We start from the raw sequence: 23,594 nt of genomic DNA, 5'->3' as shown, positions 1-23,594 counted from the left end.
GCTATGTTGGAGCTATTGATCAAGGGACTTCAAGTTCAAGATTTCTAGTAAAAAAACATATTTTAATATGTAAATTAAAATTTACATGCCAAAAAGTAAAAACAAAAAAATAGAGCTTACCTATAACACATCATATATATATATATATATATATATATATATATATATATATATATATATATATATATATATATATATATATATATATATATATATATATATATATATATATATATATATATATATATATATAGTGTGTGTGTGTGTGTGCTATAGGTGATACATCTGTATGTGTGTGTTTCAAAACCTAATTTATGTATTTTAAAGCTTTACTTTGAGACTTTTATGAAAAAGTACGTATTCTTATTGATAGGTGTTTTCAGCAGTAACAGGAGATTTGGTAGCTACTCATCAAATAGAGACTCACAGTTTTTATCCACAAGAAGGGTAACAAACATTTTTCTCATAATATTTGTATGTTAAGAATTTTACTATTTAATTAATTATATGGAAAATAATATGGAAATTTCCAAAAAATGGTTTCATTAATTTTTTCAGTTTCAGTCTGTGATTAAATTGTTATAGCAGTTTTCACTAAATTCAATAATTTTATTTCTTCATGTTGAGTATTTTTTTAGTTTAATAACTTAATCAATTAATAAAATCCTCAGTGGTACTTAGCTTATGTAATTGAAAAATATAACTAAAAATGCCTTTCAATATCTTTTCAAGATGGTGCCAACAAGACCCTAAAGAAATTTTGTCATCAGTTTTACTTTGCATAGAAAATGTTATTTCCAAGATGAATGAAAAGCATCTAGATATTTCTCAAATAAAAGCAATAGGTATCACAAATCAGCGTGAAACTACAATAGTTTGGGATAGCAAGACTGGAGAGCCTCTACATCCAGCAATAAGTTAGAATTTAAGTTTACTTATTTTTTGTTCTTTTGAATTTTCAATTAACAATAAACAATAATTAGTGAATAATAATATAATTCCAATTAACAAATGATAATTAAGTTACAAGTTGTTTAAATATATATTACTCAATTTTATTTTTAGTAATATTAAATACAAGTTTTCTACTTTAAATAATTTTTTGTTTAAAAGTTGTAGAGCTTCTATGTTAAAACACAAGTAACTAATAACATTAAAACACAAATAATTGATAACACTAAAATCCAAAGTAATGCTTAGATTAAAACTGATTACTCAAAAGTATCTTGTGTTAATGCATGAAGATATGCAATGCATGTTTAGTAATAATTATCTACTCTTTGCAACTTCATATTAAAAAGATTTTAAGTCTGCCTAAAAAATAATCAGTTTTTGAACATAGTTACTAAACAAACTTTTGTTGTGTTATTTTTTAAAAAAATCAGCATTATAAATCCCTATTAGAGTATAAAACATATTTTATAGTTTATATTTTGTATTTTATATTTATATATTATCTAGTAACTCGCTTTCAGTTTGGTTAGATGCTAGAACTAAAGAAACTGTTGAGAAATTAGTTGAAAAAACTGCAGACAAATCAAAAAATTCTTTTCAGGTAAGAGATAAGTTAATCGAATTTAATTATTTGTTATTTAAAAAGTATTAAACATGCTATGGTTGATTTCTTAACAATTTTTGTAAGTTTTTTTTATTAAGAAATCAACCACAGTATGTTATAAATTTTTTCTTTTATATAGATGAAACATTTTTTCAAATTTTTTTGATAAAAGTATTCTTTTTTTTTTTCAAACAAAAAATTTCTGTTATTTAAAAAAAACCTATTTATTCCCAAAACTGCTAGTTTACATATTTAAAAAAAATATTCCATTTTCAAATAAGTCATAAAACTGCCATACCAAACTGATGCTATTATTAAAATTATGCCGTTGTTTTAACATAACTGTCATCTCTAACTTACTAATTTTTATTTAATGAAGCTAATGCTTTTTTAAGGGTATTTTCTATGCCATAAAAATGCTTTTTCAGGTTGTTTCCAATGACATTAAAAAGTTTCTATGGAAACATCTGTAATATATAGAAAAGCTAGAACTGTTATTTAAAAAAAATCAAGGAAGCAATTATTTTTGAAAAAAATCCATTTAAGAAAATTTATCAAATTTAATTATATTTTCCTAGACTTTAAATTTTTTTTACTTACTGCCAACAAAAAGTGGTAAATGAGTACTCCAGTGAGTGATCTGAGGATTGTGACCATAACACAATATCTTTTTTTATGCTGCTGCTAAATATTTCAGCAACCTGTGATTTAAAAAGTTTTAAAAAGTATTTCTTAGTCCTTAAAACTACATTGGGATATAAAGTGCTTTAACGTCATAAGCAGTTTTAAAAACCTGTTTACTTTCAGTTCTTAGAGAGTATCTTTTAGGTCTTGCATTTTTCTGACACATCTACATATATCTCATTCAACAAGTCCAATTTACTTAAAAAATTCAAAGCATCACCAAAAAGTTCTACTGTTCCCTTACATCAAACACAAGCAAACTTGCCTTGACCTGATTTAGAAAAAAATTTAGTTAAACAGAAACTTGTAATAGTTAGGCTTTTATATCAATTGTTTATTAACAGTAAGTAGTTCCATATGCTAAGTACATATAATTTTCCATAACAAATTTGAAAACTGCAGGGTTTTTCATTCAAGTCTTGATTTTGGTTCAAAGTTTATACTTGTTTTCAGCTATTAATTTGATAAAATTTATAAATGTAAATAATTTTCATAATAATGAAGTTGAATTATGTCCAGGTAATATAATATCTTTTACTAAAGTTTCTTGTGAAAACTTATTCATACATTACTACTTGTTTACCTATATTAAGTTTTTTGTCAACAGTTGAGTATTTGTTTCCCAATATAATCATGTGATCAAATACTTAAGTATTAATGATTGTTATGTAGCAGAAAGGTCCTATACTTAGAACTTTTTATTAGCATTATTCAATTTGAGTATATCACTATGTAAATGAAATATGCAGTAAAACCTTTAGAATTAAATTTGGTGTTTGATTCTCAGCTGTATCATAAAATGTTTTCTGTTTACGATTTCAATCTTTTAATAAGCGGTATGGTATGCTTTTTATTCTCTTAACAGCATTAATTTTTTTAGAGAATTTGTGGGCTTCCTATTTCCACATATTTTAGTGGAGTTAAGCTGCGCTGGTTACTAGATAATAGTGAAAGTGTTTGTAATGCAGTTAAAGAGGGGCGATGTTTGTTTGGGACAGTTGATTCATGGTTACTTTGGGTATAAAAAATTTTAACTATTTTTGCCTCCTCTTAAGGGATTTTCTTTGGTGTTTTTTTATCCGATTTTTTAAATTAATTTTTAAAGAACTTAAGTGGTGGTGTTGATGGTGGTATACATGCTACTGATGTAACAAATGCAAGTCGCACAATGTTAATGAATGTTAATACATGTGAATGGGATGATGATTTGTGCAGGTACAACTCTTAATTATACTTTAGTGTATTGATAAAATTATACTTTTTTGTATTGGTGCCAGTTTATATCTTTTTTAAACATAAAAAAATATCTATTTTGTATATTAATTGAAGTTAATTCTATCAATAGCAACCTATATACACATTAATTTTTCAACAAACATGAATTATGCATTATTTGTTGAGGTATCCCATTATCATAAATATTTTCCCTCAGTTCAAATTATACACACACATACACACACACGCGCGCTTTTACATATATACATTATATATATATATATATATATATATATATATATATATATATATATATATATATATATGCAATTTTATTTTTCAGTTTCTTTCAAATTCCAAAAGAGATTCTTCCTAAAATTCGCAGTTCTTCCGAAATCTTTGGTAAAATGGTATGAATGTTTTTTGTAAATTTGTATATTACTCAAATTTTTTTTTTACATGAATTAAAATGCAATAAAATAAAAGTTAAGAATTTATTTGTTCTTGTTTCAGAAACAAAGTTCATTAACCGGAGTGCTTATCTCAGGAGTAAGTTGCTTTTTTTTTTTGCTATGAATCAGTTTCTAGCAATTAAGACTTTGTTGTCAAAAACTTTTATTTCAAAAAATTCACTTTCATTTGTAATATGTTTCTCTTAATGTAACTGTTTATGATTTGTGAATCATTCTGTGTAATAGTTTTAAAATTAAAAATTAATCGGATCTTAAAATTAATCCAAATTATTTTTTCACAGATATTAGGTGACCAGCAGGCTGCTTTGGTTGGACAAAAGTGCTTTTCTGATGGGGAAGCTAAAAACACGTAATTAATAAATTTCTGTAAATCATTATCATTGGTGAAATTGGTTTTAAGTTAATTTTTTCAAATTGTTTTAGTTATGGTACTGGAAATTTTCTTCTCTATAATACAAGCAAGGTTAGGTTTTCGAAATTTTTTTTTTTTTTTTAGAATTTGTGCAATTGAACATGTTTGTTGAATTTGTGCAATTGAACATGATGAACACACACATATAAAATGTAGTCAGCAGCAGATTCTAAAGAATTGGTTTTTGACTGTTTTTTAGACACCTGTATTTTCAGATCATGGTTTATTAACAACAGTTGCATATCAGTTTGGACCTGATGAACCTCCTACTTTTGCTCTAGAGGTATTTGTTATCATTTAGCTGTTTTATTTGTTACATTGCTTTAGTGGTATTTTGGAGTACTAAATATGCTAGAATTCTCTGTTGGTATTTTTTTAGGGTTCTATAGCAATTACTGGAGCCTCGATAATATGGCTGCGTGATCAATTAGGACTCATAAAAAATGCAAGTGATACAGAGACCTTGGCTTTATCAGTTGAAGACAATGGAAATGTATATTTTGTCCCAGCTTTTTCTGGATTGTTTGCTCCTCATTGGGATATGTCTGCAAGAGGGTAAGATGTAGAATAGTAACTCACATTTGCAGGGGATTTAAAAAATTTTCTTTAAAAATAATTATTTTAAACTAAGTCATTGTAGTTGAATAAAATTATAATTAAAATTTGATTGCAATTTTAATGTTTTAAAGTTAGTAAGAAGCTGTATTTATGTGGTAATTTGTATTTCAGTACTATTATTGGAATCACCCAGTTCACTACAAAAGGTCACATTGTAAGAGCAGCCTTGGAAGCAGTTTGTTATCAAACCAAGGAGGTACCATCTTGATATTTTTTTTAGTATTAAAAATGTTATTAAACGTTTTTTTATTCAATTTTTATTTTAACTTTTCATTTAAAATCTGGTAGAAAGCTTTAAATACAAAATTATTACTTGTTTTTTATCTTCTATGCATACCTAGGAAGTTTTTCCTGCCTAAGTTGTTGTCATTTAATTGAGCTACTCATTAATTTGGCAACATATTGTCATCATTACTCACCTTAACAGGGCCTTCTTACTGTTTCTATCACTTTCAATACCTATATATGGATCCACTACTCTTATCATTTCTTAATAAATCGTTTGTTTTTTTTCAGTTATATTAATTGTTTATTTCTGCTTTATACTTGCTTCAATTGCATTTGCAACTTTATACATCAGATAACTTTATTCTTGCAAGTTTTAGGACTTTTTCAAAGTACATTAATATACTTGCCACTAACAAATTTTCTTTAAAAAGAAATTTCTTTTTATTCGAATCCTTGGTCGACAAAGTTTTTACTTGTTATCTCAATTGCTTAGGTGAATGTTAGAAGAAAGAAGTTTTTTTTTCAAAATAATTATTGCTATATTGCCTTGCAGCATTAAAAATTAAAACGTTAGTTTTAATGGATGAATTGATTATCCGTGTTTTAAATACTGCATCACATGCTGAGTTCTAAAAGAACTTATTTTAAATTTAATAACATTTTGCCAGATTTAATGTCAATTTTCTTTTAGATGTAATCATCATAAAGTTAAGTTTTAATCTTTAAGCAAGTTAACATTTAATCTGACAAATTATCATTAGATTTCAAATAAGTTCTTGTAGCAATTGGACTTTATTGCAGTGCCAAATTGATCAAAACATGCGTATCTATCAATATAAGCATGAGTGGTAATTTTTGTTTATTTTTTTTATGGTGATGTTTTTTTTCGTCCCAGATGGCTGCAAGGCACACTATGGCATGTATTAAAGCTAAATATTATACTTATTTCTTTCTGCTATTGATTTGTATTGTAAAATGTTTATAAAGTTTTATCCAATTCTTTGTGTAAATCTTTTTCCTTCTAAAAGATTTTGGAGGCTATGAATCAGGACTCTGGTATTCAATTAAAACAGCTTGTAGTTGATGGGGGAATGACAGCAAACAGTTTTCTAATGCAAATGCAGGCTGATATACTTGGTATTGATGTAGGTCAGTAAAGTTGTATTGTAGTCAGAGTTAAAAAAAGTTAAAATGAATACTTTTTTAAAAGATTTTAACATCTTTAAGAAAGAATAAAGCTATTTTTATAATAAGTTTCAGTTAAAAGAATTTTTCTTATCATTCATATTGTCATAGAACTAAAGGATATTTTTATTTTTTCAGCGCGAGCAGTCATGCCAGAAACTACAGCTTTAGGAGCTGCAATAGCTGCTGGAAGAGCAAAAGGTGTAGACTGCTGGGAAGCTTCGTTAGACAAGAACAAATTTACAATTTTCAAACCAAAACTCGAAGAGCAAGGTTAGGTTTTTTAAAATCTTTTTTTCTTAAAGCAAAAGGAATTAATTTTCATGATTTTGGTTACACAAAATTTATATATGTGAATACACGGTGAACTTTGTGAATTTTGGTATTTTATAGCTCGCAGGAAGTTATACACCAAATGGAAAGATGCTGTTAAAAGAACATTTAATTGGGAAACATAAAGTATAAAGTGTTTAATGAGTAATATGCAAGGTTTTTTGTTTTATGGTTTAACATTTAATTTTTTAAAATGAAAAAATTGTGAAAGGAAGTAAATAGTTTATACGATTTAAAAAATATATGAGATTTGAAGAGTAATATATATAAATTACCTGTACTATCGTTATCAAGTAATAAATGTTGTTATTAAGCTATGTTGGCAATTTTTATAGCATTAACTGTAGTGTTTTGTGTGTATTGAGTAGTCTACTTGCTTCTTGGTGAAAGAGTAGCACGAAGCAGGCTCTATAAACCATCATATCAAAGGGGATATCCATTTAAAAAAATCAAATTTCCTAGTATTTTAACAGTAGAACAGGAAACTGGACTATTGTTAAAATACTAGGAAAACTGGATAAACAAAATGATGTAAAAAATTCCTTTAACTAAAAACAATAGTCTAACAGAAGCGTTCGATTCAATCAGGTACCAAAAATGTTTACAAAATGAAAAATAAAAGAATTAGAAAATTTATCATTTTACTGAACTAATATAATGATGTCTAAACATTTTCAAACTCCTCTCTAACACTCTGTTCCAACTTAAAGTGTTATACTTTTGAGATTCTACTTTATCTCTACTGCCCAAACCAATCTCGGTCCCATGGTATTTGTCAAAAAAGATAATGATAGTACTTGAAGTTGCTAAACAACTCCAGTTCAATTTAAAATAAAATAACAGCTTTTTATTAAAGAAGTTTTTTATAAAAATTTCAATAAACATAAAACAGAATCCCTTTTTTTTTTTTTTTAAAGAAACTTCAGATTTTAGATATCGAAAAAATTCTTTAAAGTTTTTATTTTGCTAAAGCTGATCACGAGTTTTTTAAATTTGTCTTAAATGCAATTGCATATTTTCAAGTCTTTGCACCTCAACTTATTGTCCATTTCATATTGATTTTTTAGTGTCAAAAAAATTAAATGTTCATTGAACCATAATGCTAATTAACTTTCAATATATCAAAATATTTTAAATGTCTAACGTCAAAATTTCCGTTCAGACGTAAAATTCACTGAAAGTTGATTGAAAATATCGCTTCATAAAAGTTTTCTGCTTAAACGTTATACATGTTTATGATGTATGCTTGCATTTTACATACTTAAGCAAAGTATATCATTTGCTAGTACTACTAGATTGTAGCATAGTGTAAATATACATTTATACTATACATATTGTAGCATAGTGTCTATGGTGTATATTATATATAGTGTCTTTTCATAAAGTATGCAAAGTAACTTAGAAACACTCTAATAAGTAGATGAATCTCAAATTCAATACATTCAGTATGAACTTATTAATAAATAAAATATGCAAATTTAACATAAATTAGGTGACGCATTATAAATAATTTATTATGCATTGAAGTGAGTTGCAGTTAAATAACCATTAATAAGTATAATAGTTAGTTTTAAAAGTAAATTAGTTTCTAGTCTTTTTTTAAAAATTAGCTCAAGAAGACATCGATTCTTGTTGCTGAATAGGTGGAAGAGGTGGTGATCCCCCACGAAGATTTATGTTATTAATACTTTGCTCAGTTTTTTCGATCTTTGCTAAGAACCTATGGCCTGTGTTGTAATCATCGTAGATTTTGTAACCAGCAAAATTACTGCCTACTATCTGCACCGATGGACAATCCGTGAGCTTTTTATGAACGAACTCATCTTTGTAAGAGCTTGTAGAGTCGAAAGGATCAGCATTTGCACGAAGATTACTTCTTTTTTTAGCTATACGAGATGGCTGAGCAGTATGCCCTCTGTAATTATCACCGGTTTCTGTGGTACTATCAAAAGGAATTTTAGGCGGTTCCCATTTGGTTGCATATTGTTTCATCTCTCTTCCCAACATATTATGTTGAACATAATTTTTGGTATAGGTAGTATCAGTCTCAAATTGCCCGTCTCTTTGGCCAAGATTAGACTTCGGTCGTGTACCTTTAGTTCGTTGATTTCCCTCACCGAATTGAAAATAACTATCTGTTGTTGTGTGATAGTCAACTTTACCAGAGCGTGGTCTTAAACTAGATGAAGGTCTCCCGGATCTTTGTCTTTGAACATCCCATTTCTTGTAAGTTGCACTATTGGTAGTGTCACCATTAAATGGATCACCGCTTTGTAAAGAATTGTCAGAGCGCCTAATCATACGAGATCTTTGTGCATCTTTATGATGTGTAAAATCTTCTTGATTTGTAGTTCGAGAATCAAATGGCATAGCCGGTGATTTATAGGCATCTCTAGGTCTTAGTGTCAAAGGTCGCTCCCAATTCTTTCGCGGACTATAATCATTTTTCATTACTGACTGATCTATTTTCTCTCCATTACTATCATAAAGCTGTGTTTTGCGATTATGTTTGCTTTGATAATGCGCTGTTTCACCCCTTCCAATTCCTTGATACTTTAATTTATACTCTGAGTCTTTCTGCATATCTTCATTCGGTGTTTGCAATTGATCTTTAACGCGCAATAATCTTTGGCCCTTAACTTGATGAGGAACGTAAGTTTCATTCGTAGTAGTTTTGTGATCATGTTCACCCCCAGGCTGTAGATGATCAGCAGGTCTAGGAACAAGTTGACGAGTATTAGATGAGTTTTTTATAAACTCCTCAGAATACTCTGTGGTAAATAAACACGGCTGTTTTTGCTGTTGACGACCATGTACAGGCATGTAATGAGGACAGCGATGCCTTCTAAAAATAATGGGTCAGCTTTTCAAAATATTATTACGTTTAAGTCTTATTATTTAAAAAATGGAATGATAAAAAAAAAAACCTTACCCGCATGAACATATTTGACAAATGCACTTCATCCTTGCTCTATCACGATCTAAATGATAGAATATTTTAGCGTGCAACGCTTACGCAAAAAAATGAAAATTGCTGTCATGGCGTTGTAAATAAACTTAATAACTTGTCTTTATTAAAGAACTGTTTGAATAATAAACGTCAGTATTAAACGCAAAGAAAATCGAGAGTGTGCATTAATATTAAAAATGTTTTTATCAAATTAAAGCCGTAGCATTCAACTTGTGGTTTACTAGCATAGAAACACTTTTTACAGTTAGAAAGATGTAATGAAAAAATTGACTCGCTTAAGAAAAAGATGCAATGAAAGAATTGACTCGCTTAAGAAAAAGAGAAAACAAGCAAAGACAATCTGTTTTTGATCCACAAATAAAAGATGGCGCTTAAACTATAAAGAAAGGTTCTGAAGAATCCTATGATAAATTTTACATTTACTTAATATACAATATAAATATTCATCATTATTTTACACAGAAAGTTTACCGTAAACATTCTATTCTTTTTTCCTTTTCTTAACAGTAATTACATTTTCTTCTTGTTTAGAACAGCTGCCTCTATTAAGTTTTAAGTTTTGGTCATCGACTAAATCTTCATTCTTCTTTACTTTTTCAATTGCATACATTATCTGTTTTTCTTCTTTTTCATCACTATCTTTTATCTTATTTAGAATTTCATCTGGAAAATGCGTAACATTTGTCAAATACAAACTCATGTCAAAGGCTGGTATCTCGAGCCCCAGACCTTTCATTACTCCTTGCATCACGTCATCAACGTAGGAATGAATAAGTAAGCTCGCTTTTTTATCCTAAAAAAAACAAACTTTTTCACATGTCAACAAAAAATTATTAAATAAACTTTTAGATACAAAGAGGCATAAACCTTTTCATTATTTGATGTAATGAAAACGCTATTACAGGCCAATTTTCTTTAACTCTGCTAACAAATTAATTTGGTCGACAGAAATATAACCCGCAACTCTTTTTAAGATACTGTCAACACATCGGAACATATAGCAATAACAACAACATACGTATTTAGTTTTTTGGAGATTTACTATAACCATTTTTCCATTGTTCTTAAGTGTTAACAGAGGAATTTTCCCGCTTGGAACGATCTGCAAAGTAGTCCCCAAGCACAAAGACAAATCGCTTTTCCTAATAAAACAATATGTTATGTGTTTTTGTAATTTTTAATTGAAATAATTTAATTAACTTGCTTGTAACAAACCAGAGCTTTATTTAAGAGTTTTTTTTCTAATGATAAATACCTTGATTCATTTTCTGCTTTGAGGAGGTCAATGACTGGCAAATTTGCCTCCCAATCCAAAATGGTGTCACGAAGTTTACCTCTATAATAAGTTAAAGAAAATTTGGCAAGAAATTTAAAAAATTATTTTTAAAATATATTACAGTATTTTAAAAAGCATGGCGATTATTATAATTTAACTATAAAAGTAACTATGGTAACTATTATGATAACGTTATGAAGTTTACAAAAACAAGATAAATTTGCAAGAAACAAATTAATGTCATTCAAATTCAAAAAGTCTTATTGTTTACCTGCAACTGCTCAAACCACGTTTTCCTTTTTGCTGACACAAGTTACCAGTCCTTTGCTCCTTCATAGTTTTAACAGGAGTGCATCGATAATATTCATGGTGGCATTTTTCACATTTCTCAACAAACATATTGCCATGAAGTTCAGATAAATGGGATCTGATCAAGAAAAACTTAAGAATAATAAGACATTAAAAAATGATCAGATTTCAAAAATTTAGATTTTTATATCTCAATTTTAGCAGTAAATTACTTTAAATCTTAGCAAGAATAATTCAATAGGGCAATAATTCAAAAGTAAACTTAACATGTTGCCTTCTCCGTCCTATGATAGGATGTTAAGAAAAACAACCTTTTCTACTTTTATATTATAAAAAATTTAGTAGCTAAGTAAGACAGTATTATTTTAAAAATTTGCTAAACATCAACATGATAAATTTCATTTTCAGAACAGAACTTTGGTCATTTTTTCCTCTTTTATTTTGGTATCTTAGTTGGGGACAAAATAAAACTACATAAAAATCAGTTATTTGGTTTAAACAGAGGAAGTAGAAATATGTGATGGTATAATGACAATTGATTTAATTCAAAACTAGTTTTTCCTGTCTTATTCTGAACTGATTAATCTGGAAACCATTTTACTTTATTAAAGTGCTTTTGAAAAAACACCAAAAAAAATTATTTCTAAAACGCAAAACATTAAAAACAATAAAAAATTAGTTTTTCAATCTTTTAAAAATGTCAACCAAGTGGAAAAATGTTTTAAAAATGTCAACCAAGTGGGAAAATATTTTAAAAATGTCAACCAAGTGAGAAAAAATGTTAAATAGCATGCGCATATTGCCAAAACAACTTGTGTTTCTGAAATTTCATACTTTACATAGTTAACCCAAGAAACAATATAGAGAATACCAAAAAATAATTCTCTTGTTTTCATAGGAAAATTTAAAAAGTGGATTTAAAACAGCATTTTTAAGAAGGGCATATAAAACTTATCACTGAGGAATAATGTGTAAGCTCAGATCTTCAGTTAATTGTTCTCTCAAATGCGAGTACAGCAAAGGAATATTAAAATAAAAGACATTTTAAAAACTAAAAACTTTCAACAAGCGATAAATGCAAATAAGCACATACAAGTTTGTCAAACTTGGTGAGTTCGATTTTTTTCAAGTTTAAAAATTTTGTTCAAGTTTTTCAATACAAATTTGTCAAACAGTAAAATTTTTCAAATAATTTGAGTTCAGGTTCGTCAAGTTTCATTTTCACTCAAATATTTCAATCAAGTTACACAAATTCATAAAGAGCTACACAAGTTCATAAATTCTAACAAGTTATTTAGCGAATACAATAATTTTTTGAGAATCTCAATCAATCCAACATTTTGAATCTGTCATGTTATTAAGACAATGCCTACAATTTCTTAACACCATGTTAATATCATGACAATTCAAAACAATCATTGTGTAATGTTAAATTAAAAATTAAAATACAATGACTGTTCTTTAAGTTAAAGAAGAACTCCAGTGAACTGGGGTGAACTCCAGTGAACTGGGAACTCCAGTGATGGGTGATTGTCAGGATTTTTGTCTTAGCCAATCCAACATTCAACATAAAGTTTTAGTTTTAAGAAACACAAATATCTTGGAATGGTGGAGACTGATGGCCAACACTTACACTCTTCTTGCAAAGCTTGCACAGAAATTTCTTTGCAACCTAGCCTCATCATTAGCATCAAAAAGAGTTTTTCCTGGGTCAGACAACACAGGTACATGCAAACAAACAAACTTTCATGTAAACAATGTTGAAAAACCTGTTTATGTCTAAGAGAATATTGGCTTTGCCAATCTTTAATTTGTCAGTATTTGATTGATTAAAAACAAATTAAGTAGTAATTAAAATTTTTTAGATTTGTTCTTGTCATTGTTTGGAAAAAAATTACAGCTGTGAATTTAATTATTCTTGTAAGAGTAATTAATTTTACTTTTCCTACTTTCAAAAGTAGGAAAATAATTTTTCTTAACAAGAAAAGATAAAAAAAAAAAATGATAAAATTGAAAAACTCGAAAAACTTGATTTAAAAAAAAAAATCAAATAATGTCATAAACTTGAGTCAAATTTATCGAGTTTTTAGTAACTAATTAAATTTTTTAGATGCAAGAAACAACTGGATTGGGGGTGAATAAGTTGTTTTAAAAAGCAAGTGTAATTTTCTTTAATAAATAAATAAAAAATTTAAAATTCTCTTTCCATTTTTTTTTAAATAACAAATTAAAACCTAAAATAGATAGAGTAAAATTTTTTTGAACTAATTTATAAGAAAACTAATAAAAGTTGAAGTAAATAAAATTGGAAGGAGAGTTTGCTTCACATTTTATTAGGTGTATTTATTTGGTTTGCTTGTTATTAGACATATTAACTTATTTTGTTAAGAAGCAAACAAACAAAAGTTCAACTCAAAATGTTCACAGTTTATGACAAAAGAGGCTTTCAAATTCTGTCACTGGAATACAGTTTTTAAATAATTCTAAATTTAAAAAAAGTAAATTTAATACCTTGGAAGACCAGAACGAAGATGAAGACCATCAATATTTTGACTAACTACATACTTGACAATTCCATGTTGCTGAAGAGCTAAAATACACATGTGAGTCTTGGTGGGTTTAGCTTCATCAAAATCTACAGAATTGGAAAATATTTACTTTACCAATTTAGTGTTAAATTTTTTTTTTTTTTTTTTTTTACATACACTAAACACTGAAAACAAATGACCTACCAATATTAACTTTAGGTGCTTTTCCTATTGCTTCTAGTGTCCATACACCATTTGGTCCGCGAAAATCAGGGATACCAGCAGATGTACTTATTCCAGCACCAGTGTGTACAACTATATGTTTTGACTGCTTTATAAGTAAAACAAGTTGATCGATACCTTTTTGGAGTGCATCAGGTGAATCGAAAATCTTGGAAAAAATTTGATTAAAATTTATAAATATCGATTTATTGTTTGTAAGTTTATGTTTACATTATCTATGTTTACACACAATTAAAGCTTTAATGCAGAATACAGCTATTATCAATATATAGAGTAAAGCTCAAATGTACATTTGAGCTATTACTCATGAAAACATGCACAGTTTACTCTGGGATAGTTTCCTATAAATTTATAAATACATTCCTATAAATATATAGTTTCCTATAAATATGGTTTATGAAGATGTAACCTTGAAGTCTTCTAACACATGTAACCATAAAAATTGATTTAGTTAATTTTCGTCTCATTAGTAGAGCCCAATAAATTATATACCTTATGTATAAATCATGAAAAAAATTGACTCCTAAGTTATGTCATTTTTGATATACAACTATATTAACAATAATGCAAAAAGAGTAATTATTCCTATGCAATAACAAAAACATTATTACATGGCATTTTTCAAATTTCTAACACAAAAAAACTACTACATCTAATTTTTATTTCATGGACAAAAAATGGGAATGAAAAAAGGAAATCAGAGATCCAGTGTCTTATTACTGAAGCCAAAAAAAAAAAAAAAAAAAAAAAATTAAAGTAATGTTTAAATAAAACTCAGGAAAATTTAAATTAAAAGATATGCTTAAACAAGTAAAAAATTTTCAATAATTTTTGGATTTACCTCTGGAAGTCCTAAGTTTCCTTTATGTATATGGGGAAAGTTGCTCAGTCCAGCAGCATAGTTGACAGACATACTTCTCCTATGCAATAACAAAACAATTGAAAAAAAAAAAGAGCTAGTTTGATACTATTTTCTTACTAATGGTGCAGACTTTTGACTAAAATAAGAAAATCTTTACAGCTGGTTTCTGAAGAAGTTTAAAATAAAAACTACCAAACTCCCAAGGTAACTTTATCATAATGTATACATGTTTTTATAAGCACTCTCAGAATGTACAACTACCTTCATATATTTCAATTAAAACTGCTTTCATTCTAATTAAACCTAAAATAATTCTTAAAAAATATTTAAAAAATAACAAAACCAAACTTTTTTTAAAAATGTTAATTCTTGTTCTTAAGTTTCTCAATGTAAAAACCTAATAACTTTTGGACATTTTCTTGTTGAATTCCTTTTAAAAATAAGTCTAAATCTTGGTCTCTATAACTATTAAATTGTTCTATATGATGTTTTCTAATATTCTTTTTGGTCTGAATTCGACCAACATCAGGAATCTTTAACCACTTTTCCATTTCTGTAGTGCAGCATATTAAAAGTTGCTCTGCAGGAACAACTTGGTCAACAATCCCTTGTTTTAAAGCTTCCATAGGTGTGCTGAGAATTCCCAAACTCAACATTTTTTCAGCTTCACGATGACCCACAAGTAATTTTAGTGACTCAGCTAACCAAAGTGGAGCAGACAAACCTAACAAAGTTTCATTAAGCCCAATTGTTTGGTTTCCATTTGCCATTACACGGTAGTCACTACCAAAGGCAATCATGCATCCACCAGCAGGACATGCACCATTAATAGCTGAAAATACAATTAGAGGTGAAGAAAATATCTTCAGATACATTTCTTGAACTGACTTCCAGAAAGCAACTAAATTAGTAGGATTTGGTTTATACATTTCTAGAAGATCAAGTCCAGCACTAAAAACAGGCAGCTTTGATGTAAATATAATACCCCGACAATTTTTATTACTTTCAAACTCATTTAAGGCTTGAATGATTTCATTGCATAGCTCTATGTTTAAACTGTTGACAGGTTTTTTCTCCATCTGAACAAGATTGTAACCTTGAGCCATTTCTTTAATATCCAGGAATTTGAATGTGGAAATGTTTCTTTGAGCACATTTAAGAGTATTTCTTAAATAATTCATACAAAGCATGATTCTCATAAAACACTAGAAGTTTAAAAGACAAATTAAGACTAAAAGTGAAAAGACAAATTTATGTATATCAAATGAGGGCATTCAAATGAAAAAAAACTAAGCAAATAAAAAAAAAAAAGATTAAAATAAAAGAAGATAATGAAAATAATAAACCCCATTTCATTCCCACTCAAGATCTCTATTTTTAAAAACTACAAAAATTATGATTTGAAAATAAATCCTCATTTTATTCTGTAATAAATTCTATTAGAAAAACATGCTACAACTTATACTTCTTATTTCTTGAAGTCCTATTGAAAAATTTCATACTATATAATTCTACATAATTCTTTAATTTCTATACAAAAAATTTACATAAAAGTTAAAAAATTTCAAAAAAAGGATTTGTGCATACACATACCCACACAAATTTAAATAATTTAAAAAATGGCTTTGTGCATATATATATGAAAAAAAAAATTATAGCTTTTATGAATTAATGTAAGCTTTATTTCTATATAACATTTCTATAAGAGTATTAAAAACAATGTACAAAATATTTTGGAAACCATTTGAAAAATTAGTAATTACTTTATTTCTTAAACCTACACCACAATTCAGATCTCTATTCCTCCGCTGATTTGGTCAAAAGCACCATATAATTTTCTTTTACCGTACCTATAAACACTAAAAAATAATTCAACTAACAATACTAAAGCAACCACCAACTCAATTTAATTAATAATGTATAACTTTTTTTTTTACTACTAATTAAAACTACTAAGTGAATAAATTTCAAATATAAAATGGACCTGTAATCAATACACCCCTCTTGCCCTCCGTCCTAAAATTCGTTAAAACGTGTTTCGTCGACTGAGCGCGTAAAGTGAATACAAAAAACTGCTACAGCTTGTTACGCAAAGCTATAGATTGAACTTTGTATTCCATATAAAAAATTATCTTTCAAACCACCAAAAATGAAGAACCACCAAAAATGAGAACAACAATTTTTCAAATGCAAAACACAATTTTTAAAAATTTAAATACAACTTCCAAAATTTTAAAAATAAAAGTAAAAATTTACAAATCAAATTCAAATAATAAAAATGTCTTCTTATTTAAAAAAAATTTACAACGGCCTAATAGAATATCCAAAATATCCAAAAAATATTTGGTGTAATGTTTTTATAATATAAAATTAACATATATTTAATTTAAGACACAAAATGTGTGAAATTTTCTTTTTAAGTTTCTTGTTGGGCGAAAGCCTAAATAAAAACTGTTATTTTCAGATTTTTTTAAAAAGTATTTTAATAACGTATGTTTTTGGTTTTTCTTCTTTCAAAAAACTTCTTTGTATTTATGCATAATTTAAGCATAATATTCTATTGTTTCTAATTTTTGCTGTAATATTTCCTTTTTTTTCGGATGAAATTGTAATTGCAAAAATGATTTTAATTGCAAAAATGCAAAATCAAAAGAAATTTTTATGACCAATTTCATCAGAATAATTTTAATTAAAACAAAAAAATGGACTAACTTTTTGAGTAAATGAAAATTATCAATATCGTTTAACTTTTAAAAAAAAATGAATGAGAAGTATCCATAACGTTTAGCTTTGAACTCAAAATACTCCATTGAATTTGTCTCATCCAATTTCTGTTAAATCCGAGTTTTTTCACAAGTTCCCATCAATAAAGAGCAATTCTAACTTGGTTTTCTGCAATCTATACAAGTAGACAACTAAATGTTGTATCCCCTCCCCCCATCCCTTAAATTGATAAAACCTCTCTTTTTTTTTTTTGTGAAATTTGGTTGGAATAAATTAATTTTTTTTCGTTTCAAGTTCATACAAGTTCTTTTTAACGCTCTTCTCTGGAAAAGTCTGACTTATTTTATGGGAAGCATTATAGAAATAAAATTGATAGTTCTCTAGCTTGGATCAATCTCTTATCAACAGTTTTGTGACGGGGAACTCTATGGACATCTAGAAAAACATCAGATGCAGTTTTTCATTTGCTGATTTTCTTGTTGACATTTTTTTTAGAAACATTTTTTTTTTATACATATTTTTGATGTGATTCAACATTTTTTGATACATACATTTTCTAACATTGCACTAGGAAAACTGATGTGCAATAGTTTAAGAGGAAGAATGCAAAGTTTTCGCATTGAAGATTTTTAAGAATGGGAAGAAGAGTTAAAGGAAAACTTTTGTAGAAGAATATAATCATACAAGAACAAAAGTATTGAAATGACACAGACAGAAAAGTTGAAGGAAGAAAAATGTTAAATAAGAATTGTTTTACTAAAATTTTATGAATTCTTATTTGTGGTAAAAATAAATTTACTCAGAAAATAAATATTTTTATTGTCTGAGTAAATTTATTTTTAAAGTATTTAAAAATTGTAAATTAATATATTTATTGATAGTAAAAGGTAAAAAAAAAAAGTTCCCTTTTTCATATTAAATTTTTTTGTATTCGAAAATATTTAAAAAAAAGACAACAAGTATCGTTAGTAATTGAACCTTCCGTAAAATCCCAGCTAGCCTATACAGACGGGTCCCGTACGGTATTGAACTGGGGATCTGGTATGGTTATTATCCGGGTTATAGCACCGGGAGTCAGACGGGAACCGTACGGTTTTCCCGGGTGTTAACGCCACATATTGACAGTATTAGAATTTACCTCATGCGTGAAGTTTGAAATTGCTATTTTGTTGTGTGAAAGTTTTTGCGATATTTTGTTAATATTATATTTCTTTTACGCTTTAAAGTTGTTTCTTTTTCAAATAGTGATATATACTTTTTTGCATATATTTTTCAAATATTTTGTTAAAGTTATCCGTTTTTAAATTACGATTGTCGGATAAGAACAATTTTTTCACTGTTTGATTATAGTAAAATCTTTTTGAAGATAATTTTTTACTAACAGTATTTTAGGTATTGTAGTTTCATTATGATGTTTTGGTTATGTTTGCAATAACTATTTATAGATAATTCTATGTTGATTTTTGCAAATTGATTAAAACATTAAGTTGAAAACACTGGTTTTGAGTTGTCTGAGATACTGTAATTACACTACGCGCGAAAGCAATTACAAAGAGTGGACATTGTGTAGTTTCCTTAAAATCCTATAAACATACTTTGAGCGGTATTTTTATGGACGTATTTGAGTTGATTTGTAAAGTATAAATTGAAGGCGAATTTTTTGTGGATGGGGGAGTTTTTTATCAAAAGAGAAAATGTAAAGTTGAAACGTTGCGTTCGCTGCGAGAAAGAAACGTATACATAGTTAATAACTTTTACCGCATATAATTTATAAAGTCTATCTTCATTTAATTTATAATAAAACTATTTTGGTAATTGGGGAATATTTATTACCTAATAAGATTTTTTTACCCATATGCTTTAATTATATTATTTGTTATCTATTTATTGTTTGTTAATTAATTGATTTTGTTAAATAACAGAAAAACATTTTGTAAAATTACGAAGATATAAGTTACTATGAGTTCAGACAGAACAAAATGTAGAAAAAATGCTGCTGAAATAGCAAGAATTGTGAAAGAAGTATCATGCAATGAATCCGAGTTGTTGAATAATATTTTAGTGTTTAATCATGTCCAACTGTCAACAATACTTTGTTACCCTCTTGCACTTCTCCTAAAAGTCCCAAAAATTAATGCTGGTCGGATGACAATATAAATTTACCTTTTACTAACTCATCATTAGTTTTGAAGAATCTAGTGATAACATCGAATGGAAAGCTTGTTTGCATCATGATTTAGACAGTGATGATATTGATGGCAACAATTGGATAACAAAAGTGAATGAAAGTGTATCAGATGAATTAAAGCAATGGACGATTGCATTTAACATATTTCATAGTGTTATAAATAATTTGCTTTAGAATTTGCAAGAATCAAATTTAAGTTTGCCTAAAGATGCTAGAACACTTCTTAGAACTGATAATAGCAACAACAACAACAACAATAATAATAATGATAATAATAATAATAATAATAATAATAATAATAATAATAATAATAATAATAATAATAATAATAATAATAATAATAATAATAATAATAATAATAATAATAATAATAATAATAATAATAATAATAATAATAATAATAATAATAATAATAATAATAATAATAATAATAATAATAATAATAATAATAATAATAATAATAATAATAATAATAATAATAATAGTAATAATAATAATAATAATAATAATAATAGCAATAATAATAATAATAATAATAATAATAATAACAATAACAGTAATAATAATAATAATAATAATAATAATAATAATAATAATAATAATAATAATAATAATAATAATAGTAATAATAATAATAATAATAATAATAATAATAATAATAATAATAATAATAATAATAATAATAATAATAATAATAATAATAATAATAATAATAATAATAATAATAATAATAATAATAATAATAATAATAATAATAATAATAATAATAATAATAATAATAGTAATAATAACAATAATAATAATGATAATAATAATAATAATAACAATAATAACAATAACAATAATAACTATAACAATAATAATAATAATTATTATTATTATTACAATTATTGCTATTATTATTTTATTTTTATTATTATTATTATTGTTATTATTGCTATTATTATTATTATTATTATTATTATGATTATTATTATTATTATTATTATTACTATTATTTTTATTATTGTTATTGTTATTATTAATATTATTATTATTATTATTATTATTATTATTATTATTATTATTATTATTATTATTATTATTATTATTATTATTATTATTATTATTATTATTATTATTATTATTATTATTACTATTACTATTACTATTACTATTATTACTATACCTATAATACTTGGGATAATTGTGGGATCCATGCGGGTTATCCCAGCTGAATACCAAATGGGTTCCGTGTGGGTTCTGTTTGCTATCCCGGCTGAATACCATCTGGGTCCCGGCTGGGTCCCATTTGCTATTTCTGGCTGGAATCCCGGACGGGTCCCGTTTGGATCCCGCGGACAAAAACCGGCGGGCTCTGTCTGGGTTACCCGTACAGGCCCCGTCCTGCGGCCCGGCCGGGACCCACCCGGGTACCTTATGGGCTGGCTAGCTGGGACGGTACTTAGTGTATGTGCAAATAATTTTAAATTCCAAAATAAAATCCCAATTTTGATGTATAATATTTGTTTTCTGTATATTTATCTAATAGTGACGTAATTTTTGCCGCTTTTAACTTAATCTGGGTCACTGTACAACGCACAGTGGGACCAAATCCCGATTTCGTGGCCGAAAGTCAAATTTTTGAGTTTTGTATTTTCGTCTTTTTACGTTCAGATCTTGTTTACAGATAGTCCTAGAACAAAATTCCGAACAGGGCAGGTATATACCTGCTCTGGGCTGGCCTGGACATCAGTTGACATTTAACCTCCGTTCGGTACGCACTAAACAAGTGGACACGTCGAAAAGTTCTTGTCTGTTTTAAAGTGGTGTTAAACTGAAGAAACTATTTCAATTGGAATTCGGCAAAATGGAATCACTTTCTGGAGGCATGCAGAATATATCGCTACTTTTCATTACTACTAGGAAATGCCGATTCTGGCGCATTGATACTTTTCCTATACTTAAGGTTGATACCTCGCCAAAATCGACAATGAAGTAATAAAAATCTTGTCAGGTTCAAATCTTTAAAATTTTCCAAGATGGCGTCTTATTCCGGACTAAAGACTTGATCATAATCCATAAATTTAAAAACAAGGTTTTAGTTTGTAGTGTCCAAGAGCTAATGTGCTTATCTTATCATCTTTAATAATTCTTTTGTCGTCGTTAGCACTGAGTGCTACTTTGTTGATTTCTTCAGTGTAGACATCGTGAAGATGGGAACGGATAACATTCATGGCTGTGAGCTTTTCTGTCTTGTTCATTAAGCAGTCTTTATAATCTTGGTGAGTGATGCGATTTTCAGCAACGCATTTCTGAATGCCTTTGCATTTTTTGTGTTCTTCTTTTTCATTAAATACCTCATAGGAGTAGAGTTTAGGTCGAAGCCCAACAAGCTCTTTAATTTGCTTGCCAGCAGCCTCGTCCTTGAACATTCCAATAACTTTTTTATTCAAACCCACTTTGAATCTAACGTTTTGAATGGCAGGATGATCTTTTTTAAATTCGCTCGTGTCAAATTTGCTCTCCACATCTGCGGCAATGTCTTGATAAAAATCTTCCGTTTCTATTTCGTAAAAGAGCGAGTCAGTATCAGTCATTAACAATTTCAGCTTATCCCCGTATTTAGGCTTCATGTAGTCGTAATGATGCTTAAACATGAGTGTTTTGCTGATGTCCAGGATGCTCATTCCCAAGAAAACAGGCTTGTCGTAGTAGACATTTGTTCTTTTCATATGAACCGCGATTAGGTTTTCATCAAAAATGGTGTTTCGATCATATCGTGGACTTTTGGATAATTTTAGAGCATCTTTTTTCGTGGTGACGAGTCTAACATCAACTCGTTTTAGAATATTCTCCATGGTTTGTTATTTTTAAAAAACTTTATTCTTTAAAAATTTCACCACAAGGTATTGATAACTTCTTGAAAATCAAGCCCTTCATTCAATTTTTTTAAAACGTAAAGACACAAATGACCACAATAAGAAGTGTTACCAAATTGAACCCTTTCGCTGTTGTAAAAGATAGGACTTTTTAAATAATCAATGAGCTCTACAAGAGGAGGTTGAGCATAAGAGTCAAAACTGTATTTCTTATCACCGTCTTTAAACCAACCACCCAATGAAACCCACCAGTGCTTGAATCTCCCGTATTTACGATTCGACATTCTTTTTTTCTTGTCTTTTTTGGTAAATCATCCCTCACAAAAACACCTCGAAAGTTTTTCAATTTTAACTGTTTAGCAGCCTTTATCAATTGAAAGTTAGTTAAAGCCTCATTAGGTAAAACAATTCCTTCTACGTCAATCCATTGAAAGTCGATCATTTTTTTAAATTTCTTAAAAAGTTTATCCAAGTTTTTGAAAAAAGGTGAAAGAAGTTTCAGAGAATGGCGCCTAAAAAGGGGATGTTTGAGAAGGGTGAATTGGGTCCGAGCAATAAACCAAAACCAGTGCTAATACGTTTGTAACCTTTTCCAGTTTTAATGAAGAGTCCATCACCGTGAACATTTTTAGTCCATGGGGTGATAAACAATCCACCTCCACCTACAGTTTTTATCTTCATTCCTTTTCCATTTTTGCTCATGTAAAAAAGACCTCGCCCAGCGATTTCGTCAACCATAGCAGAGCCGGCAGAGGCTCCAACACCTGAAAGCAGACCAGTGGCAAGAGCAGGAACAACCTTTGTGGCTAGAGTTCCTAATAACGGTAAAAGAGCCCCAATGAAGCCACCTTCGACTTTCGAGTTGTATGCAATTTGTCTTTTGCTCAATTTAAGAGTAACCCCTTTTCCAGCTTCATACACTTTTC

At 27.9% G+C, this 23,594-nt stretch overlaps 4 protein-coding genes and 1 long non-coding RNA gene across 11 annotated transcripts in view; 2 read left to right on the top strand and 3 right to left on the bottom strand.

Annotated features, from left to right (window-relative positions):
* LOC145188336 (glycerol kinase-like) overlaps window positions 1–7,043 on the top strand; it is a 7,752-nt gene extending 709 nt beyond the window's left edge. Inside the window, exons 1-16 of one of the 3 annotated variants that reach the window (XM_090087414.1) lie at window positions 1–47; window positions 374–447; window positions 733–917; window positions 1,476–1,555; window positions 3,123–3,260; window positions 3,348–3,457; window positions 3,801–3,867; window positions 3,971–4,006; window positions 4,212–4,279; window positions 4,354–4,393; window positions 4,542–4,625; window positions 4,722–4,897; window positions 5,072–5,156; window positions 6,217–6,337; window positions 6,512–6,646; window positions 6,767–7,043. The exon at window positions 1–47 is cut by the window's left edge and continues 121 nt beyond it. In XM_090087414.1, the coding sequence (XP_089943540.1) occupies window positions 1–47; window positions 374–447; window positions 733–917; window positions 1,476–1,555; window positions 3,123–3,260; window positions 3,348–3,457; window positions 3,801–3,867; window positions 3,971–4,006; window positions 4,212–4,279; window positions 4,354–4,393; window positions 4,542–4,625; window positions 4,722–4,897; window positions 5,072–5,156; window positions 6,217–6,337; window positions 6,512–6,646; window positions 6,767–6,831 (1,511 nt within the window). In that variant the 3' untranslated portion in view covers window positions 6,832–7,043. Of the gene's footprint in view, window positions 48–373; window positions 448–732; window positions 918–1,475; window positions 1,556–3,122; window positions 3,261–3,347; window positions 3,458–3,800; window positions 3,868–3,970; window positions 4,007–4,211; window positions 4,280–4,353; window positions 4,394–4,426; window positions 4,626–4,721; window positions 4,898–5,071; window positions 5,157–6,216; window positions 6,338–6,511; window positions 6,647–6,766 lie in introns of all 3 variants that reach the window. The other 2 variants (XR_016452499.1, XM_090087422.1) reach the window with 2 other exon arrangements.
* A 1,057-nt stretch (window positions 7,044–8,100) lies between these two features.
* On the bottom strand, window positions 8,101–9,798 carry LOC145188176 (uncharacterized). The gene is made up of 2 exons (XM_080064750.2): window positions 9,639–9,798; window positions 8,101–9,551 (listed from the first exon to the last, which is right to left on the bottom strand). Exons 1-2 carry the CDS (start codon window positions 9,668–9,670, stop codon window positions 8,318–8,320), a joined length of 1,266 nt encoding a protein of 421 aa, XP_079920876.2. The 5' UTR covers window positions 9,671–9,798; the 3' UTR covers window positions 8,101–8,317.
* Window positions 9,799–9,929: 131 nt separating this feature from the next.
* On the top strand, window positions 9,930–14,168 carry LOC149893495 (uncharacterized). Of its 3 annotated transcripts, none has more exons than XR_016452577.1 (3): window positions 9,930–10,065; window positions 10,333–10,451; window positions 14,032–14,168. It is a non-coding gene; the product is annotated as an uncharacterized LOC149893495 (long non-coding RNA). The 3 variants fall into 3 exon arrangements; XR_016452576.1 differs by lacking the exon at window positions 14,032–14,168 and adding an exon at window positions 10,747–10,895; XR_016452578.1 differs by lacking the exon at window positions 14,032–14,168 and adding an exon at window positions 10,747–10,895 and having other exon boundaries at window positions 10,013–10,149.
* Window positions 10,159–16,961, bottom strand: LOC145188177 (NAD-dependent protein deacylase sirtuin-6-like). 3 transcript variants are annotated; one of them, XM_090087545.1, is made up of 9 exons: window positions 16,880–16,961; window positions 16,659–16,754; window positions 14,875–14,953; window positions 13,995–14,181; window positions 13,774–13,897; window positions 11,225–11,380; window positions 10,933–11,013; window positions 10,696–10,819; window positions 10,159–10,470 (listed from the first exon to the last, which is right to left on the bottom strand). In XM_090087545.1, exons 3-9 carry the CDS (start codon window positions 14,944–14,946, stop codon window positions 10,159–10,161), a joined length of 1,056 nt encoding a protein of 351 aa, XP_089943671.1. In that variant the 5' UTR covers window positions 14,947–14,953; window positions 16,659–16,754; window positions 16,880–16,961. The 3 variants fall into 3 exon arrangements, with proteins under 3 accessions (XP_089943671.1, XP_089943678.1, XP_089943674.1); XM_090087552.1 differs by having other exon boundaries at window positions 16,677–16,754; XM_090087548.1 differs by having other exon boundaries at window positions 16,659–16,745; window positions 16,880–16,941.
* Window positions 14,997–16,332, bottom strand: LOC145188178 (enoyl-CoA delta isomerase 1, mitochondrial-like). Its single transcript, XM_080064753.2, has one exon. The coding sequence runs from the start codon at window positions 16,092–16,094 to the stop codon at window positions 15,258–15,260; it is 837 nt and encodes a 278-aa protein (XP_079920879.2). The 5' UTR covers window positions 16,095–16,332; the 3' UTR covers window positions 14,997–15,257.
* Window positions 16,962–23,594: the final 6,633 nt, after the last annotated feature.

Source organism: Hydra viridissima, unplaced genomic scaffold (genome assembly GCF_058129835.1).
Source record: "Hydra viridissima isolate aposymbiotic clone 2 unplaced genomic scaffold, HvirCarnegie_v1 scaffold_1, whole genome shotgun sequence".
NCBI lineage: Eukaryota > Metazoa > Cnidaria > Hydrozoa > Anthoathecata > Hydridae > Hydra > Hydra viridissima.
Note: the sequence above shows the minus strand (reverse complement) of the source record. Positions and strands in the feature narration are given on the sequence as shown.

Bases quoted from the DNA above. Each gene is read 5' to 3' on its own strand.
- LOC145188176 (XM_080064750.2), bottom strand. From the start codon at position 9,670: ATGAAGTGCATTTGTCAAATATGTTCATGCGG. The intron at 9,552-9,638 runs GTAAGGTTTTTT...CATTATTTTTAG, and splicing joins TGTCAAATATGTTCATGCGG to AAGGCATCGCTGTCCTCATT.
- LOC145188177 (XM_090087545.1), bottom strand. From the start codon at position 14,946: ATGTCTGTCAACTATGCTGCTGGACTGAGCAACTTTCCCCATATACAT. The intron at 13,898-13,994 runs GTAGGTCATTTG...CCAATTCTGTAG, and splicing joins AGCACCTAAAGTTAATATTG to ATTTTGATGAAGCTAAACCC. The intron at 11,381-13,773 runs GTATTAAATTTA...TTTCTTGATCAG, and splicing joins CTTCGTTCTGGTCTTCCAAG to ATCCCATTTATCTGAACTTC.
- LOC145188178 (XM_080064753.2), bottom strand. From the start codon at position 16,094: ATGAGAATCATGCTTTGTATGAATTATTTAAGAAATACTCTTAAATGT.